The sequence below is a fragment of the Tyto alba genome, unplaced genomic scaffold (genome assembly GCF_018691265.1).
Source record: "Tyto alba isolate M040663 unplaced genomic scaffold, T.alba_DEE_v4.0 Super-Scaffold_1000006, whole genome shotgun sequence".
NCBI lineage: Eukaryota > Metazoa > Chordata > Aves > Strigiformes > Tytonidae > Tyto > Tyto alba.
The window spans coordinates 2,790,967-2,809,957 of NW_024881272.1; the positions used below are offsets into that span (position 1 = coordinate 2,790,967).

Sequence of the window (18,991 nt, forward strand, 5' to 3'; positions counted from 1 at the left end):
AAGGTATCAACATAACCATGAACAACAGCTTTGTTCAAAATATCTTCAAGTACAAATTAGCATCCAAATTATGTCATTGCATTCCCTATCACACACTGTTCAGCTAGAGATGGGCACATGAGACAGGGTTTGATTCTAAATGCTCTCATAATTCATAGAATCCAGACCTTGGTTTACCTTTCACCACATAAAAAAAAAAACCAACTCTCTTGTATAACCCTTAAATGACAGTTCAGTGACTACATACATAAATACATGAAAAGCAAAAGCGTCCAGAAATTTGGAATGCAAAGACAACAGTAAAAAAGTAGATGGAGGTGAGATGAAGTGGTCAGAATAGGGAGGATTCCCAGTTTCCTCAGAGTCAAAAAAAAAATGGAACATTGGGAACAATTTCAATATCAGAAGTGCGTATATCCACAGATCCTGTATTTTAAAAATAAAAGTGAAAAATAATGCAAAATCCCAATATTGGTTTTCAAAATGTGAAAGGCATTCGTGAATCACAAATACAGCCTTCCTTATCAGAGACAGTAGAGACGATTTGTCATTTTCATTCACTTTTTTTGCTATCACAAAAGAAGGTATAAACTACTTCACCTAATGGATCATGAATTTCAATTGCTGGTGAAGGACCGCTCAAGGACACTGTAACCTCTTTCAGACTTGGATCAAAAGGGATCTGCCAAGTATTAACAGCCGTGGTCAAATGGTCTGTAGACAAGAGATGCACTTTGGAGGCTTGAACTGCTTCTTCAACCCATTTTAACACCTAGAAGAGAAAATAACAGTTGTTACTATCCTGTCAACCGGAATTTGCTGTTGAAATATTTTCTGCTGAAATACTGTCTCTGCTGTCTTGTTGAGATTCCATGTTAACTTCTATGATAACAGAAGATCACTACTTTCACCGATGATGCTATTGTCTGATGGCACACAGCTACATCACCCTGAGCAAACACAGCAGGGTAAAGGCCTTGCCTAATACAATCACCCACTGCATCCATTTCAACAGAGATGTTCTGGAGACAGCACAAACAGGTTTTCAACTTGTATCGGGAACACCCAAGAGCACAGGAATACAGAAAGTAAAGAAAACAGCATGCTGGGAATGTACAGAAAACAAAGCACCAACATCAAAGTAAACATATATACTTCAACTTCTACTGCTCCATGTAAGAATCAACATACATATGACATGGCAAAACAGAGAGCCAGAAAAACAATGACCAAAACTATGTTGCCTTACCAGTGCAGTTATCAATTCTGAAGTGAATAGGCTTATTTGCCACATTAGGGCAAATATAGTCAAAAGAAAAATATATTCATACCTAAGAAGACATGCAATTTTAATAGAAGATATTATCAAATTAAAAGAAAAAAAGAGCAAAGCAGGGATCTACATTATCACCTATTTCAAGAGAAAACAACAAAGGTAACCAAAACTCAGACAGTCTAAAGCCTCACTCTTTCAACTACTACTATCTCTGGAGTTAGGCGCTATGAGATCAGCCAGCACCAACAGTATGACCTGGATTGACAGGAATGGGGTCATACAAGTGATGCCAGATTTCCCAGAGCACATCATACAAGGTCACGTTTGTGGTGAGCAAGAGGAGATGAAATGATATTTTGCCCAAGTATAAAATTAGAATAATACAGGCAGGTAACACTACTATAAAGTTTGTTTACATAACCCGGTTTATCCACGTATTTGGTCTCAGTGGCAAGGTGTTGGCAGCGTGGCTGCCTCTGTGAGGAGATCAGGGGCTGCCAGAAGGGAAGGGTACCAGAGCAGGAATTTCCCTGCAGCCTGTGAAGGGCCTCACACCAGGGCGCATTTTTTCCTGACTGGTGCTCATACGACCGGAATGAGTAATTCAGCAGCACTTTACGTAGCAAGGAATTAATTTTCCTTATGACAGGTTTGCTTTACCCTCAACAGTGATTGGGGATTTTCCTGTCTTTATCTCGACCCAAAAGCTTCTCACCCCTTTTCTCCTATTTTCTCCCCTTGCCTGGCTGCAGGGAGCGAGCAAGCAGCTGTGTGGGAGCTCAGCTGTTAGCCAAGGCTAACCCACTGCCATCAAAAAACCCAACCTCCCCCCAAAAAACACCTGGCCTGTCAAAATAAATGATAGTACTTCAGCTCTGTACATCACAGAGCTGCTGCATAATTATTTTTAAATCCCATTAGAGCAATATTGTTTTATTATACCATTGTGAATGTAATTCACAGTAATACTGAACTATGATTTAGGTTACAGTTAACCACGGCTGCATTCACAAACATCTCTTAAATGAGCTTTCCATTATGCCAGTTCAGCTGGTCAGTGTACAAGGCTTGGAAACCAGCAATAACCTGGACACATCACCCATCAGCAATGGAAGGCCCAAGAGTAAGCCCTTTGCTTTAGGACCTGAGTCAACACACTAGCCCCAAAGAACCTCACTTCCTTGGCTTTTGGGGCATAATTTGCATACATTTTCCTATTTAAAAAAAAAAAAATGGGTTATACCATAGGTTTCTGTGCAAGGTAACTTTGTGATAGAAACTAGATTCCAGCCTGTTTTAAATAAAAGGGTACTTGTTCTTATATGTTATACTAACAATGCCCAGCAATCGTTGTGCAAAAGTGAAAGAAGTTTAAATAAGTGAAGGGCATCATTCAGAATGCACTTGAAACGTTGAGGGCATGTTTTCATAAGTTATTATCCCTCCACTATTAGTAATGCCTCACCTGAGACATGCTGAATGCTCCCAACACAACGTAAAGGGAAACATCATTAGCCATGTAACAGCGGTGCCGTGTGCCCTCTCACATGGGGCTGCATGAGCAAGGTACTTCGGCATACTTTCAAAAGAATGTTTAAAAATCTCACCTATATTGAGAGGAGTACAACACTTTTTTGTACTATGTAGATGGAAAAGTTTCCACTGAATTCCAAGATCTTAGCTCCACAAGTAAGTTTTTAAATGAACTGCAAAATTTAATGAACCTATATAAATTTTCAGTAGAAAGAAATTTTCCAGTCTAGCTTAAGCTGATTTCAAGAGACTTTAGCAAAACAAATCAAGTCACAACGTAAACCATCATTGCAGGAGCTCTGCCAATATATATGAGAATTGGCATTACATTGGTATTTATATACAAAATTCATTCTTAAGCTCAGAAGGGTTAATATTAAATAGCTGAAAATTTGCTCAAATGACATTGTAACATAGACATGATAGGGGGGAAAAATTTCTGTTATTCCCAAATTAATTAAAAAAAAAAAAAAAAACACAAAAAAAACCCAACAGAACAAAAACAACGCAACAAAATTAGGTAACAGTTTTAACTCTCGTAACACATTTTTTGGGTCTTCTAGTCATCACTATCTCATCCCCAACTCATGACTGTCTACCTGAGCAGCAACCACAGCAACCGGCAAGGTGGAGATGGCAACCCACCCATTCAGCACTCCTGGACCAATTCTGTGCTTACTGCTCATGGTTGGAAAGAGTTAGAAAGTCCAAGGCTGCAGCAGCTTAGCTCACTCTCATACTCTAGCATCATCAATGAATATTCTCTGTAATTTGTCCGGTTTTCTATTAAAACCATTATTTCACAGTGAAAATAACCTAGTATAGAAAACACAGATGGAAAGGACACACAATGGTACACAGGTCAATCTCTAAGCACTACTAAAGCGTACAAACCATCTCTCCCCATTATAAACCAACACAAAATACTGGTTCAATGTTGCTTTAGCCCCGTTCTGCATTGAAAGGATTTAAGTTTGTTAGAATTCTAATGATGAAATTACTAATTGAGAGCATACATTATCTCAGTGATTCGATTCCCAAAACACTTTGATTCTAAGAAGTATTTTTCTTCTTGTGGCTGCTGTCAAAGGTCAACAGAGTACTGGCAATGACATTATTCCAGCAACTCTTACCAAAGGATACAAAACAACGCCCAACAGCAGTCACGATTATAAAATGCAGCTGGAGCCAAATTATCATCCTGCCATTGGTTACTTCTTTGGGGTGATCTGGTTTTACATGTTGTTTTTCATACGTTGTACTTCATATGTACAGGCACATGAAGGAATTGTCTGAGGTGAAAACAGCACAAATAATTCCTCTTTCTTCCCTCCTTGCAATTGTTCTTTCTCCTTCCAAAAGTTCACAGCCCCTACTTGTCTGTTTCTGGGGTCGTTCTGCAAGCCAATCATTAGAATTATAGAATAATTAAGAGGATCTGAATTGAAAACAACCCAAAGGGAGGGAAAATGTCTTAAACCAGTCACCAAAACTCCATAGCACACAACTTCAGCAACAGAATTTAAGACAGGTCCTTCCAGATTTAAAACTTCTTCTTGTGTTTGTTGTGGGTTTTTTTCCTTGATTCCATCTCAGTCTGCCACATAATATTACTTTCCTTTACAACAAATCTCACATACACACAGCATAGTTCACTTCAAGCCACTGCAGGAGCATGTTACTTCTACAAACTTGGGAGGCAGGTGGGAAGGCTCTCCAGTGGGAAGTTTATCAGCATGCAACCATTTATTTCAAAACAAAAAAATCTAATCAAAACAAATACTTTTATGAGCCCCAGATATCCTTTTTGGCAGACAGCAGAGCTGAGCCATGGAAAGTGTTCCAAAAGCTTACTTTCTTCCAAAGGTAAATTATATGAGGCCTTGTAGCCTATGACTGGAAACACAAGCAATTGTTATTTAATGATGCACAGCAGTCTAGTGTACTTTAAGAGAAGAATAAAGAACACTTTCAAATTAAGAAAGGAATTTTCAGTAAATAAACTAAAATGAGTCCAATTTTTTTCTATTCTGTTCCCCTGCCAATGACAAAAAAGTCATTTCAGTTAACCATAAAGTCAGTTCAGACAACACCCTACCACAAAGATAGCAACACCAACTCAAACAGCATTGAGAAAAGAAGAGCCTGCCTTGCACCCCAACTCCTCGCAGGGCCGTTGCTGAAACAACCAGTGTACTTGTGCAACTGTAATACTACTCTGATTCTTTTAAGGGAGTTCACAAGATGACACGTCAGAAGTTGTAAATCACAATGACTTGATTGACTTCACATTGCATACTGAATATGATCCCTTACAGCATTTCCCAGTGCTGCTGGGAAAGCCTGTCAATAAAACTACTTTTTAACCAAGTCAGAGAGATCACATGTCTGAGGCAGAATGCTTTGAACATACAGCTACCAGCGCACAAAAAAAAAACCAAAAGTATTCACATAACTGAAGACCACCGAAGTTGTTATCACTAGATTCCTTAAGAAATCGCAATGTAAAGAATTAGCTATGTTCTCTTTCCAAGAGAAGGGAAGGTAACATTTTCCTCTCTCTACCCTCCTCCCTCTGCTCCCATCTTTAACTCTCATTTGACAAGTAAAAATGTTCATACAAAAACTATCCAAATCCACTAGACCAATTTAAGGTTTGAGTTAGCATATAAACATCCCTTTGCTTTCAGAAGGCTTCAAAATGTCAGCTTCAAAGGAAAAAAAAAAAAAAAAAAACAACCCTCAGTCTTGGATTTTTAGATCAATTTAAACCAGCTGAGTTTGAATTAAGGGAATTTTCAACTGGATGGCTGAGTACACACTAAGTTTCATGGTCCCTGCTGGAACTAGATAATTTGTAGGCAATGAAAACAAATTCTGGGGATGTAAAAATATTTGAGCATTTACCAAGATCCAATCTGAGTCCAGAACAAAGATTGAGCTTAAACCTGACTTTTTTAAATCTTTACCAAATTGGTTTTTGTTCTTAATGAAAACAGTCTTCCACTATGCAAGAGCTTTCTAGACACCTTTACTCATCTGCTATAGTTTGATAATTTAGTTAATGAAATAGATGTAAGATTAAAAGACACATATTTCCATAGTTTCATCTCAGATGTATAAAAAATTTCAAGGATACTAGGTTTCCAGCTGTGTCTCTGACAGAATGAGAACATTTACCTGCTCTTGAAGCGTATCATGAGGTTCTTCTGGTTCTGATTATCTTTTAATATTAGACACACAGTTAATTCTTATATTTCTGGGCACATGAAGTGGAAGGTGACAGGGACCAGTCAGCATGGATTTTTCCAGAGAAAGTAGTGGGGTTAGTGCCTTGAACTCTCCCACCCAGTATACCTTTAGCAGGAGTTTGGTCTTTCTTTTATTCCAACAGCTGGGAAAGCGTAAGTACAAATTACTGGCAGGATTCTGAAAGCAGTACCTCCTACTTCTGTAGTACCTACCATTTGTTATGTTGGGGGGGTGGGGGGGCACGGAAATCTTAAGAGTTTGCATCTTCTTCCACTTTTGAAATCTATGAAGCAAAAGTAAGTAGGGGTACAAAAATGTGTAATATTTCTGAAGAGCAAGCAAACACATTTTTTATATTAACCTATCGTAAATAGAAAGTAAAGTACAGTTGAGCTGGCTCAAGATCTTCAGGGAAGTCCAACCAACACTAAACATTAGGCACGGGCATGGGCTCTCAAGCACACGCTGTTACAACTATGTCTGACCTTAGGCATATGGAAATATATTTCCTTATATAAATACATATTGATCTAGTTTTATAAAGTATGATTTTTCAGACCCTCCAGTTCCTATAACTGTACACTGACTAAATTGACAAAGGGTTCTGCCCTCATTCTTGTAGTTTTAGTTTGTGCAACGACTTTGCATAACTGCCAAGTTGTTATGTTAGCCACACCACCTTAATCTCTTCACACCCCTTAACCAAAAGGGGAACAACACCATATTTCTCTCTCACAGGAGTGTTATGCAAACAGATACAGAAATGAAGTACTTAGATACTACAGCAACTGCTGTAAACCTTAGCTACATTCCAGTTTATAAATTGTACGCGGGCTGACTGATGACCCTAAGGCTACTTAGGAGCTCTCTTATAGCAGAAATTGCCCTTAAAATAAATTGCATCATTCCAGGGAAGAATTATGTTGTGCAACTGCCATTTCAGAAAACAAGAAAGCAAGAACACCTTTGGTTTTAGTCCAAGTATGTATCAGAAGTAGAAGCTATTGAGAGAGAGTAAGGCTCTTAAATTCAGAGTGGAACCTGAGTTCAGTTTTTGAGAATTATTCAAGTCCAGAAATGAAAACTGAAGGCAACAGAATGACCCATCTGTCTTAAGTCTGGCAATAACTTGCTTGTATAGTTAAATTTTTCCCCAAAGTTCAATAGGCAATTCTGGGAGATCCATTTCCCAACCCTGTCATTCCGACAAGGTTTGCAATACTTCTGTAACACTGGTTTGGAAGTAGATTTTTTTTTTTTTTTTTCCTTTGGGACCCTTACAGAAAGCCCCCAAAACAACAGCAGCTTTTCTTGTTCTGCCAAAATGTGACTTGATGAATATTATTAGAGGGGGAAGGGCAAATACAGAAATAATTTATAACACTTCTCCAGAGAATTTGCTCTTGCAACCTGCCCTGCTGGCAGGTCATTTCTTGGAATGCATACTGAAACCTGGAAAATCTATAGAGCATGGTCTCTATTCCCATTTGTTTATTCTGGGTCTCAAGAATATTTCTCAAACAGTCAAAGCAACAGGATTTGAAGTTAACTGTTTCACTGCTTAAGTATATGTAGGTTCATACTTCCACCCAAAGAGAAAAATGCTCTAATAATGCTTTTAAATGCACATCTAAAAATATGACTGAGACAGTGCATGTGAAAATTATACTATGAAAATAAATCATAAATTATTCATATAACTATAATTACATGTATAAAAAACCCACATGACTGGAAAGTTTCTTAGCATTGAATCTCAAGTTCTTCAGAGCTAGGAAACACAAGAATTAAGCCTGCATGCTTTCAGCTGTCTTTAAAACATCCTTTTGCAGTTGCTTTATGACAATCCTTATGTACATGATCACAATCTATTTCTTCCAGAGGATCCAAGTTCCATGTAAAACAGAAAGGACAGCTCTAACTATTTCCCCACCACCACCACCTCCTTGTTTGGCATTCACTGTACAATACATATCTTTAGAGCAGAAGCATAGTCTCTAAGGCAGCATTCAAACACCTCTCCCATTAAACCATTCCTTCTTTTTCTATGAAAATAGATACTGACTGTTTGGGATGGAGGGAAAAGAGAAGGCAGGAAACAGGGTTACACAACAAACTAATTCTGAGCTGTAATTTCGAGCTTTTGACTTTCATATTGTTCTTGTAAAGCAGTGGAGGGGCCTTTTATATTTTTAACAAAGTGAAACAAAATTTAAAATTATTTCCTCATGCATCATCCAAACATACGCTTGGCTCATACACACTACAGACCTTTAACATTAACCCAGGCCATGGAGGTATAACCCCTAGATTGCCATTCTCTGTGAGAACTAACAGCCAGGAAAATAGGGTGCTTTTCCAGTGGGTTCCTGTTCACAGCAAAGAATTCCTGAGAGTGAAGAATACTGGACTCCATTCCACATCCACATGATCTTAGAGACACTGACATTAACCTTCTGTGCCTTCCCCATAAGAATGATCCCTTTTGCACTATTCTTTTTAACACATTTCCTTACCGGTCTTGTCCTATCCCTATCTTCAGTCCCCTCCCAATCTCTTCTAATTCACATCACAGCTTTTATTCACAGGCTTCTCACTCAAATTCCAAACTTTTTTTTTTTTTTTCATCTAGTCGCATTCACTTATTGAGTCACTCAACAACACCCCCTTTATCCACCAAACTCAACACCGTGTCTCTAGTCTCCTTCACAGTCACTCTCAGTTCTCCTCTCCATGTTCTGTATATGGAGCATCCATTTCTATTTATTTTAAAAATGAGTAAGAAAGATGTACTTTTAAGCAGACTAGGGAAATCTTTTCCTTCTTACAGGAAGGTTAGAATAAGAAAAAAAATCAAGTGTTTCAATACTAAAGAAATGGAAAACTGCTACTCGCTAGCTCAGTCCTTCTGAATTCCCAGCTTTCGCCACACTGGCCAGTCTAATTCAGACACAGTAATGACTCATTTTTACCATAAACAATCAAAATTACCTGGAAGCATGATCTGAACCACCAATGACTAACTCATCTCCACTATTTTTAAGCTGCACCAAGTTCACACTCTGCTGATCATCACTGTTCATCTTAACATCAGTTCCAGCATCAGTTCAAACCTTTGGGCATCAGAATCGCTTACAGGAATTTCCTTAGAGTAATCCATTATGAGGGAATTAAGTAAATGTGGTGTAATATAACTTCAGTTCAAGTCACAATTAGTACCTTCTGGAAAGATACAAATAAAATTGAATATGGTTATGAAAATACAGAATCTGTTCTGAACAGGAGAATTTAACCCATGTCCAACGAGTATTCTCAATGCATTTTAATTTCAAGCAATTACTGCAAATTAAACCCTGATCCTACAGAAGCAGCCATGCAACCTCACTGCAGCCAAGGAAATCTTACCCTAGAGAAATACCATTAAAAGACCAGGACTTAAATGCTTTGATAAAAGAAGCATAATAACCTTTCCGAGACCTTGGAGACAAAATGAGAATTCCACCATTCTTCCAGATGGAAGGACATTCATTTTAGAACTGATTCAATACGATAAAAATCTCAAAACAAGAGAGGAGTTTGAAACATTTCAAACTGAAGACCATTTAATTAATTTGTAGTTAAGTATGGTAGTATTCACATGTTAATAAAACTTCAAAACCAAAATTTGAACAGTAAACCTTTCCTTTTAAGGACTCTGATCATAAAATACTTTTCCTCCCTTACAGCCCTGGAATCAGATAGCTAATCAAGTTTCACCAAATACGATGAAAACAGATTTGGCTTCTTACTATCAGAAACCTGTTATAGTTTTTGAGTACAGAGTTGCCTCTGGAGATGATGGTACATATGACACCCCAAATAAAAGAAAAATCTAGAATAATTTTAGATAATAAAACCAAAATTTGTACTTTGGACTTGAATAATATTATTACTCTAGTGCATAGAAACCATGGCACGTATGTCAAAATATGACCTTCCTCTCATACTGTTAAAAGAGTTTCATTCAGCAAGTAAGTGGAAATACTTACATATTTCATGCTTTGCTAGATTGAACCCAACACAACTTTGTCAATAAACAATAATTTTGAACAAGTTAACTGTAGTATTTGAGATCATAATAGCTTTTCCAGAAGTGACAAAAGACAGTAAGTTTTCTTAGTCTTCTTAGTAACACAAGCACTGGATAAGTATCAAGTATTGTTTTGTTGTGTTTTCTTGTAGCTAGCTTGTAGTATTGCTTCATTCTCCACTTAACGCACAAAGGGCAAGCATAAGAGTAATGGTTTGAAACTTTATACACTAAAAATAGCTTTGTTTGGGTTTTTTGGGGGTAGAACGATCAAAAATGTTTTAACAAAACAAGACATTGGTTTGGCAGGGTATTCAGTGTCAGTGACTTTGTAGCTCTTTCCTAATCAGCATTAGCTGTCTCTAGGCCCAGAACAGTGAATATGTTTTAGCTTTTATAAACTTCAGTCTTTACACATCATTGACTACTGAAATAAAAAGGATAGCAAATTTTATTTCTGTTGAATCTGGCCTGAAGGATATTCCATAAGGCAGCTGATGCAGATTACTACTACATTTCTTGTTCATTTGCATCCATCCATTGGTGGAGATGCCTCTTGAAGATAGGATTTCTGATCCAGAACCAAAATGTGCAGTGAAGGTTTTATTTGAGATGACAGTGTTTTGGTAAACTTATTTTCACAGTCCTTTAGCCCAGGCATAGCTTTATGTAAGGCCAACAATCACTAAAATTATTTCAAAGTTTTTTAGCTTTGGTTTTAATGCAAATTGATCAGCAGTTATCGCAGAAGACTTCTGAGAGCGATCTAGAGGTTTGTATTTTTTAATTAGGCACCTAGGCAATCTCTTACAGCCTGTGGCTACTGAAAGGAGATGCAATTACATAGAGCAGTGTACTCTTCCCTCACCCCTCAAAAAAACCCTGCAAGAATAGCACCTACTGATATCATCACTTGTTGATCTCAATCTCCTGCTGCTGTGCAGGCCAGGGGCTGCGTAGCCCGCAGATGAAGACCCCATTATTTGCTCAAAGTAAATGACAAGATGCAGCAGGAAGAAGATGGAAGTGGCTACTGAAACCCCCTGCTTAAAACCCTACACAAAATTTAAAGACAGACTGACCATTCAAGCAACAGCTGTTACTCTTAGAAACTGGGAAGTGCTAAGAAGTTCAGAAAGCAGAGGCAAGCAGCCGACAAAACAGCGCATGCCAGCTCCGCTCAAGAACATGGTGTCACCTAGCACCTTTTTCTTCTCACTTCTACCTCTTAAAAGCAGAAGAAAACAAACCCAAAACAATCAAACAAAAACTCTACCTTAAAACTTCAGTCCTAGCAAAGAGCATTTCCCACTGGAAGTACCATACTATATAAAGGAATTCCATGGAGTTTCACAAAGTTTCACCCTTCATACGCAAAGAGCAGCAAAATGCAGGTCACCAACTGCACAGTCCCAACAGCTAATTTCTTTTCCTCTGACTTTTAACCTATCTAACTTCTGGAGGACAAACCCTCTGGGAAGTTCTTTCTTTTGATCACCTTCACTTCATTGCCAATACCTTATAACATCCCCAGTAAGAACTTCAATTTTTCTAGGCAACAACAGTAGAAAACTGCAACTTATCTCCAACATTTGTCATTGTCCAAATTCTAGGAAAGAAAGGAGAAGGAACAAACTGAAGTAAATTTTTATTAAAAAACCTCATCTAGTTATTGCCTATAACAGGAAGTCAAGGGAAAATGTTTCTAACATTTATAAACAATTCCAGCTCCCCAGATAATGAACATGTGGTTTCATCTCTCTCCAAATTATTTTCTCATGCACTATTGAAATTTCATTTCTGCCTGAGACTCACTGGAGTCCTCAAATAAAATAGTCGTTCAAGGCTGTGGGTCAGCAATCACAATTACCAGTAGGTCAGCAGAGCTGTCAAAAGTATTGAAACAATAACCTCAATTAAAAAGTTACCACAGTTACTTTTTGAACACTGGAAACCTGATAGCTCACACCGATCTGTCCATAACGTGAGGAACATTTTTGCCCAGGCTTATTGGCAATCCTTTGCTTGCTAAATGCTCATTTAAAGCTGACAGTGCACTCTCATTCAGAGTAGTAAAGCCACTGGGCTACTCGGAGCACAGAACCCTTTATTTTAAAGGATCTCCTCCTGAAAGCCTTCTGGCACAGGTAGAGGGAAGTTGGTGATGTTCTGTTTGGATATGACGATTCACACTTCCCTAACATAAACAGAAGTTGCAGAATTGCATCCTGATATAGTAGATGGAAAAAGAAGGAAGGGAAAGGTGGAGCAGAGTCCACATACCAACAGTAGAACATTCGGAATTCCCCCTTATGCTCGCTAACCGACAAGAGGGTCATTTAAAGATTTAGAATATAAGTCCCTGCCTTGTTTTCTATATATATTGCAGAATTCAAGCAAAGTTACCTCATTAACTTGTTTTTTGTCCAAGTGAAAAACTTGACCAGAACTCGTTGAGGCAATTTCTTCATAGACCTTGTAACCAATATGATCCCTGTCATCACAGTCTCCAGTCAGCACAAATACTACCTGTATTAAGAAGAAATAAAAAACATCATTTGGCACATGGTACGCGCTTTAGGAAAACACTGCAAAGACAGCATTAAGGCATGACAACAGAAGAATTGTTTCATCTGGCATGGGTTCGTATTACTTTGCATGAAGGACGGCCATACTGCACTCACTACTGATGGAAAAAGCAATGAAGAAAAGGAACAGACAAGAATCACTTTAGAAATGATACTCATCTATCAGAACTTCACAAAATGCTCATTTCAGAACAACATAAAAACATCCACATAAGTGGTAAGCTGACCAAGACTACATACACTGGTAAAAGGTTCGGTTGCACTATTTAATTCACAGTATTAAAAGGAATATTCCTTGTAAGTTTTTTCTTAACCAGATCAGTTAACTCTATTTTTTAAAAAAAAAGCTCCCTTAAACAGCAGTATTATGGTCCCTTCTGTAAAAAGACTTCATTGAGTCTCAAATAGAGGAATTTTACCTCTCAATATTGAGAAAAGATTAAATACATAAACCAGCTCAGAATGTAAATCCCCTCTGTACCTGTGATTGTTTCTGTTGAATGAGTTGAAGTACTTCATGGGTAAGTCTATAATCTTTGGATCGTGCATCAGTAAATACATAGATGAAAGAACCAGGAAGAGAAATTTCTAGAGCAATTTTTATTGCCCCGATGCTCATCTCTGGACAGTCTCCACCACCCTGTTCACAATCAAGAAAAACAAAGCAAAGAAAAGAATATACCAAATAAGTTACTTTCTTTTGGGACGTTAAAGACAGATACTTTCTCAGCTTCTAATAATTTATTCACTTTTTTTATCCTTTTAGGCATCATATGGTTTCTGCAGCACACTGTCACAGACTCAGGCTCACAAGCAGCAACTGCAATTCCTTAGGGAAAATGAAGGCAAAGGAAGGGCTGTGGTTAGCCCTGAAAACGGTTGGTGTCATGGTCACTCTTATCTTTTCTGGGAGCACTATGTTTTGTTTAGCTCCGGCTCTTGCGACAGCTCCATTTCCTATACTCACACGCTCCCTTACTGGCTGAGGATTTAATTGCTCCGGTAGTACGCAGCAGTCATGGGAGGTCACGGTCATAGACGCAGATGGGAAATGATCTCAGCCAGGCAGTGCAGAGCTCCGGGAGGATCTTTAGATACCAGAACAGCAAGAACTTGGCCTCGACTTCATACTGCGGGGCAGGCAGTGCAGGGAGCCGAGCAGAGGGCCACAGGTGATGTGCTCCCAGGGACCGCTAGTGCTAAGGAGGCAGCTGCCAAGCTGGGGGTTTTTCAGACCACGTGTTCAATCAAAATGCCTCCAAGTATGACTTTATTTAACTTGATATTAAAGGATCCGTTTCTCTTCCTTTATTAAGAAATAGTGGAAAATACCGTTTAAATAAAAGCTCGCTTAATTTTTATGTAATTTCGACTTGGCATATTGAAGACGGAACTTTCCGAAGAGCTGCGTAAAACCTGCCTCTGTAAACAGCAACAGATCTCTGCACTTTCAAGATTAAATATAAAAGTTGTATCTTTTATTTCTACAATCAACATGCCTTAACACATATTTATACACAGATCTCTGCATACTAGGAAGGAAAAAATGGTAACAGAATTGTTGCATCTATTTTTAATTCTTGAGATGCCATCAAAAAATATGTTTTGAGGTTAAACATTCACACACACATAAACCAGAAAAAACTTGCCTCCCACAGTTCCCCAGACCTTAAGAATTTCAGATGTCCCCAATTAAATGTTTATGTCAGTAACAATTTTTAATTTATCAGTATCTTTAATCCCATTTCAAAGCAAGAATATCAATAAATTTCTCATCTATGCTAAAGAATAGGTACTTCGCCATCCATTGTTCTTGTTGTAAGTCAGTCCTTTCCAAATGTAGTGTTACTTTTATGGGAAAAGCAAGTGGTAGACTCCAGACAGCCTGCAACTCAAGAAATAATTCTCAAAAAATATTTTTGACACACGTCAGAACTTTATCTTGGCAATGCTTATACAATCCTATGGGACAGATCAGTATATCCAAGTTATTTCTTTTGCTGAATACAATCCTCAGTTTGCAAGAGCAGGAAAGACTCCTCCACGTAAAGCCTTCATTTATAGACAAAATCAAGATAATAGCTAAATTCTACAGACACCTACTTGGAACAGGAAAATCTCTACTAGATTGTCTCACATGATATTCTACATGGCAGCAGCAGAAATTTAGGTTGGTAGCTCAGCTCATCTGTCCTATTCACATTTTTTATGTCTGAATTTAGTATCTACATAGCTACTTACCTAAATAGCATTGCATCCATTTACAAACAGATAAATATAGTATCCAATTTAAAAAGTGTTATCAGCTCTTACAGAATGCTACTTTCATTAAGTTGTCTTTTTTACACTGAGAAATACTCAAATAATGCCTTCTCACAACTGCTGATGCAAGTATATTGGCATAAGTATTACAGGATCATGTAACACTCAAGATATGTGTGAATATACTTTCAGATTTTTATATGGACAAGACTTAAGTATATTCCTTATGCAAATAAATGTCCATTGTGAAAACTAATATGAGAATACACACACAAAAAAAAAATCTGTGTAACATATAAAAAAAAGACACTAAGAAGTCACTGCTGCCGAAGTACAAGTTACTGTCATACTGTCCGTAAGTTAATTACAGTTAACAGTTAGCTCAGTTAATTACAGATGAAACATAGGCAATACAGGATTGACTTCTGCGGTGCCAAATGAATACTTCTTTTACCACTCTGAGTGTAAAAGGAACAGGGCCTGGTTTCTGCAGTGAAATGTATGCAGACTAATTTTTACCTGATGTCATATTCCAGCCAAAACCCTATTTATAATGTCACGTACAGACCCTCCAATTGTTCTGTGATCAAATTAATTTTGTTGGAAAACAAGATCTGGGCTTCTCCTGATGTCCAAAGTAGGGACAAGTTTTGCAGTATTCCTGGAGTATTTTGATCAATACATAAAACTTTAATTTATCTTCACCTTAATTTTAGCTTTGTTCATCAATGAGAATATTTTCTCTACACACTTTTTTCAGAATGAACCTACCTTAAAACTTCCCCTATCTCCACAATATTAATATTTGCACCTTTTAACTGTCTTTCGAGGAAAAATACTAATAAAAAACATGTAGTAAGTATTCACATTTTCTGGCAGAACTACTGCAAGATGACCTATCAGTCCTGTTCTAATCACCTTTTTGATTTATAATTTGGCCTTTCACTCATATAAGGAAAGAATGTAAGTCAGTGAAAGTCTTAATTTAGCTGAATGGGCACATCTTGAAAGTAATTATGAAATATGTAATCAGTCAGGATTGAAAGAAAGAAATCTTAATTTCATTAGACAGTAATTTTTAAACTACTTGCTTGTAAATGAAGAGTTTTAAATTGCCAAAAGCTTCATGTAAATCATATACCTTTTAGAAATAACCGGATTTATTTTCCAGTCTAGCTATTCAGAAAACGAAAAACGAAGACTGTAAGGATTAAAGTTTATATTTCCCTGTGAAGGAGAAAAGCATCATTCCTGACATTTTCTGCCTCCTTGAAAGTTTACTGTTGTTTTCTCTGAATTCCAACCTTTCTGCCAACTTTTAATATACCTATTCTTCCCAAACTAGCACCATTGGCTTTCAAGCAATCTTTTATTACAGGGATTCCACCATGTGTCAGTTTCTAAGGGAGAGTCTATCTGGCACTACTGACTCTCCAGCATGGCTCTCCACAGCTCAGAAACATTCTCCTTGATTAAAAGACACAACAATAGGATCATATTCTCTTTCAGTAAGGGTAACTCCATTCCAGTACTTCGCTTTCTTTCCATCACCCAATCCAGGTATCATTTGTGGTTCATTCTCACCCAGGAAAAGTTCACATACTGGTATACTAGCTCAAAAACGGCCCCTTGTATCCAGAGCACAGCTACAGAAGCAATTCACAGGGTTTGCCCAAGACAGCAGTACCAAAGTCTGCCCGATACCTCTGAATCGGCAACAGGTGGAAGTGAAGGCAGTACCTAGGTAATACTTGATGGGTCGCACAGTCCTTTTGTACCTAGATTAGTTAAAGCTAATGAAGGGTTTTCATGGGAATTAAGTTCCAGAGCACAGTAAAACAGTTCATAATAGTATCTGTGAACAAGTGGCAGGACTAATTAAAATGCAAAATAAATGTTAGCATTATCTAATTATTCTTTCTTGCATTATTGATCTGATTCCCCATGCAATGATGTAAACTAACACAAAGTAATTAATCATAAATTGACAGTTTATGCAGGCAAAATGACAGCGATAAATGGCCTACATCTTGATGAAGCACTGTAACAGAAACATCAACGTGAGAGGAAAGATTAGAGGGAGGAAACAGGGCCTTTATTAGAACCACAAAGGGAACAAACAAGTTACACACCTGAACATAAAGTTCCCTGAGTTCAAACTGAAATTTCTTGGGATCTGTTGTTATCGTCACTGGACCAATTTCTAGGATGAAAAAAAAATGGAAAATATGAGGAAAACAAAGTTATTGAAAGACAACACCAAGTGAAAAGCTAGCTGTTTCAGATTCACAGAAGTGGTAGTAAAAAAGAAACTAAAAGCATTTAACAAAAACGAATAATTGAGAATGATATACCCAGCACTGAAATCTGTGATTCCAAATATAGCAACCCTAGTATCATTCCAGTATTACCAACTTCTAGGTGCCTTAAACATTTATAGGCACATAAAGCACTCTGTGTTGTGTCTCTCACATTTGATTTTGACCAATCATTCAATAGCTCTTAGTAATCAGAAGGCAACAAAAATCCCCAAAACAAATGTGGCTGCAAAAAATAACATATTTTTCCAGGAACAGTTGTATAGGTAAATGGCAGGGAGAGGCACCTCTGAACAGAATATACATAATAGCTTCCACTGACTGATGAAAAGATGAAACAAAAAAAAAAAAAAAAAATCTCTTGCCTGAAAGAATATGTACCCTCTAGCTGTAAAAGCCCATTGTGAGCCCAGTGCCCAACCTCAGCATATCTAGCAGCAGTTGTCAGAAAGAACTGAAGCAGAATCAACTTTATTCATGGTGTTTGCCATGTCTTTGTACACTGAGAAACAGTAAAACATCAAATTGAAGTTGGCTGAGCTCTGGACTGGCATGTGTGAGTAACAGCAGCACATATTTGAGCATTTCCCAATCACACTAGCTGTACCACAGGCCTCCCTCTGCCTCCTCAACAACTGCCTTCCTAATTGGTATCAAATGTGATTGTAACCAGCTGTTTTCCTACGGCTGTGATTTCCTGATAGTTTACCTTAATCTGTATTGGCACTCATGCACTTCATTCTTTCCCTGTCCTGGGCAGGCACTCCTGCCCTGTCCTTGTGCCAGTAATGGCATCCATCTACCTCAGCTATCTGGGTCAGCGTGCTAAGCCAAAAATAAATAAATAAATAAAAGGACAGACACAAAAAGAAAAAAATAATTGTTTTCTGCTAGTTTAGTGCCCCAAACCACTCAGAGATCATCTGAGTACCAGCATACAAAATGGGGCACAATTACACTGTCAGGATAAAAGAAAAGCATGAAACTGCAGCGGTGCCAATTTAATACAGCTGTAGCTTACATGGAAGTGCTGCCTCAGCAGACCATACAGTGCTTTCCAAGCTCTGTAAAAGTTAATATGTACTTATCTTCCATATAATCTCCGCATTTTTCTTTTTTAAACAGTCCAAAGTTTTATTTCACTGGAGTTTCAATAACAGCCATCACTAAAGTCTACTATAATCACATACTCATTTGCGGGGGGGGCTCTACTTATGAGTGCTAAGCGTGGATTTTAATTTGTTTGAAAGTCACCCATGAGATCACACAAAACTTTTCCTAGAATATTAAACTGTCTCAATTTGTTTTTTCGTGCGGCTTTGAGTAATTTTTCTGTGAAGGTTATTTACTAAAATGCTATTCTACCACCAAAAATGCCATTATAAGGACTCACCATTCCTCCACATACTTCATCCTGCCATGCTCCCGCTCCTACCACTCCACCTGGTACCATCCTCCTTTGGGTATTCTTTAAAGCAAATGCCTCTAATAAAGCTACCTCCAAATTCTTTTGCTTCAAATCTATCCCCTGCCAACCATTGTTCTAAAGCATATAATAGAATGGGTTTTATACATATAACAAAACCACTAGTTCCATTACTCCCTGTCAGGTGAGGGATTACATTTATCAATTCTAGAGCAGTAAATCCTTTGGAAAAGCTTTATTTCCATATAAAATAAAGATCTGAACAGC

General features: G+C 37.8%; 1 protein-coding gene across 2 annotated transcripts in view; it reads right to left on the reverse strand.

The window, feature by feature from the left end:
- HMCN1 (hemicentin 1) overlaps positions 1 to 18,991 on the reverse strand; it is a 205,091-nt gene that overhangs the window by 154,936 nt on the left and 31,164 nt on the right. For both annotated transcript variants that reach the window (XM_042805977.1, XM_042805972.1), the window contains exons 2-5: positions 17,113 to 17,183; positions 13,200 to 13,358; positions 12,537 to 12,659; positions 601 to 772 (exon numbers count right to left, since the gene is read on the reverse strand). In XM_042805977.1, coding sequence (XP_042661911.1) covers positions 601 to 772; positions 12,537 to 12,659; positions 13,200 to 13,358; positions 17,113 to 17,183 — 525 coding nt within the window. The remainder of the gene's footprint in view (positions 1 to 600; positions 773 to 12,536; positions 12,660 to 13,199; positions 13,359 to 17,112; positions 17,184 to 18,991) is intronic.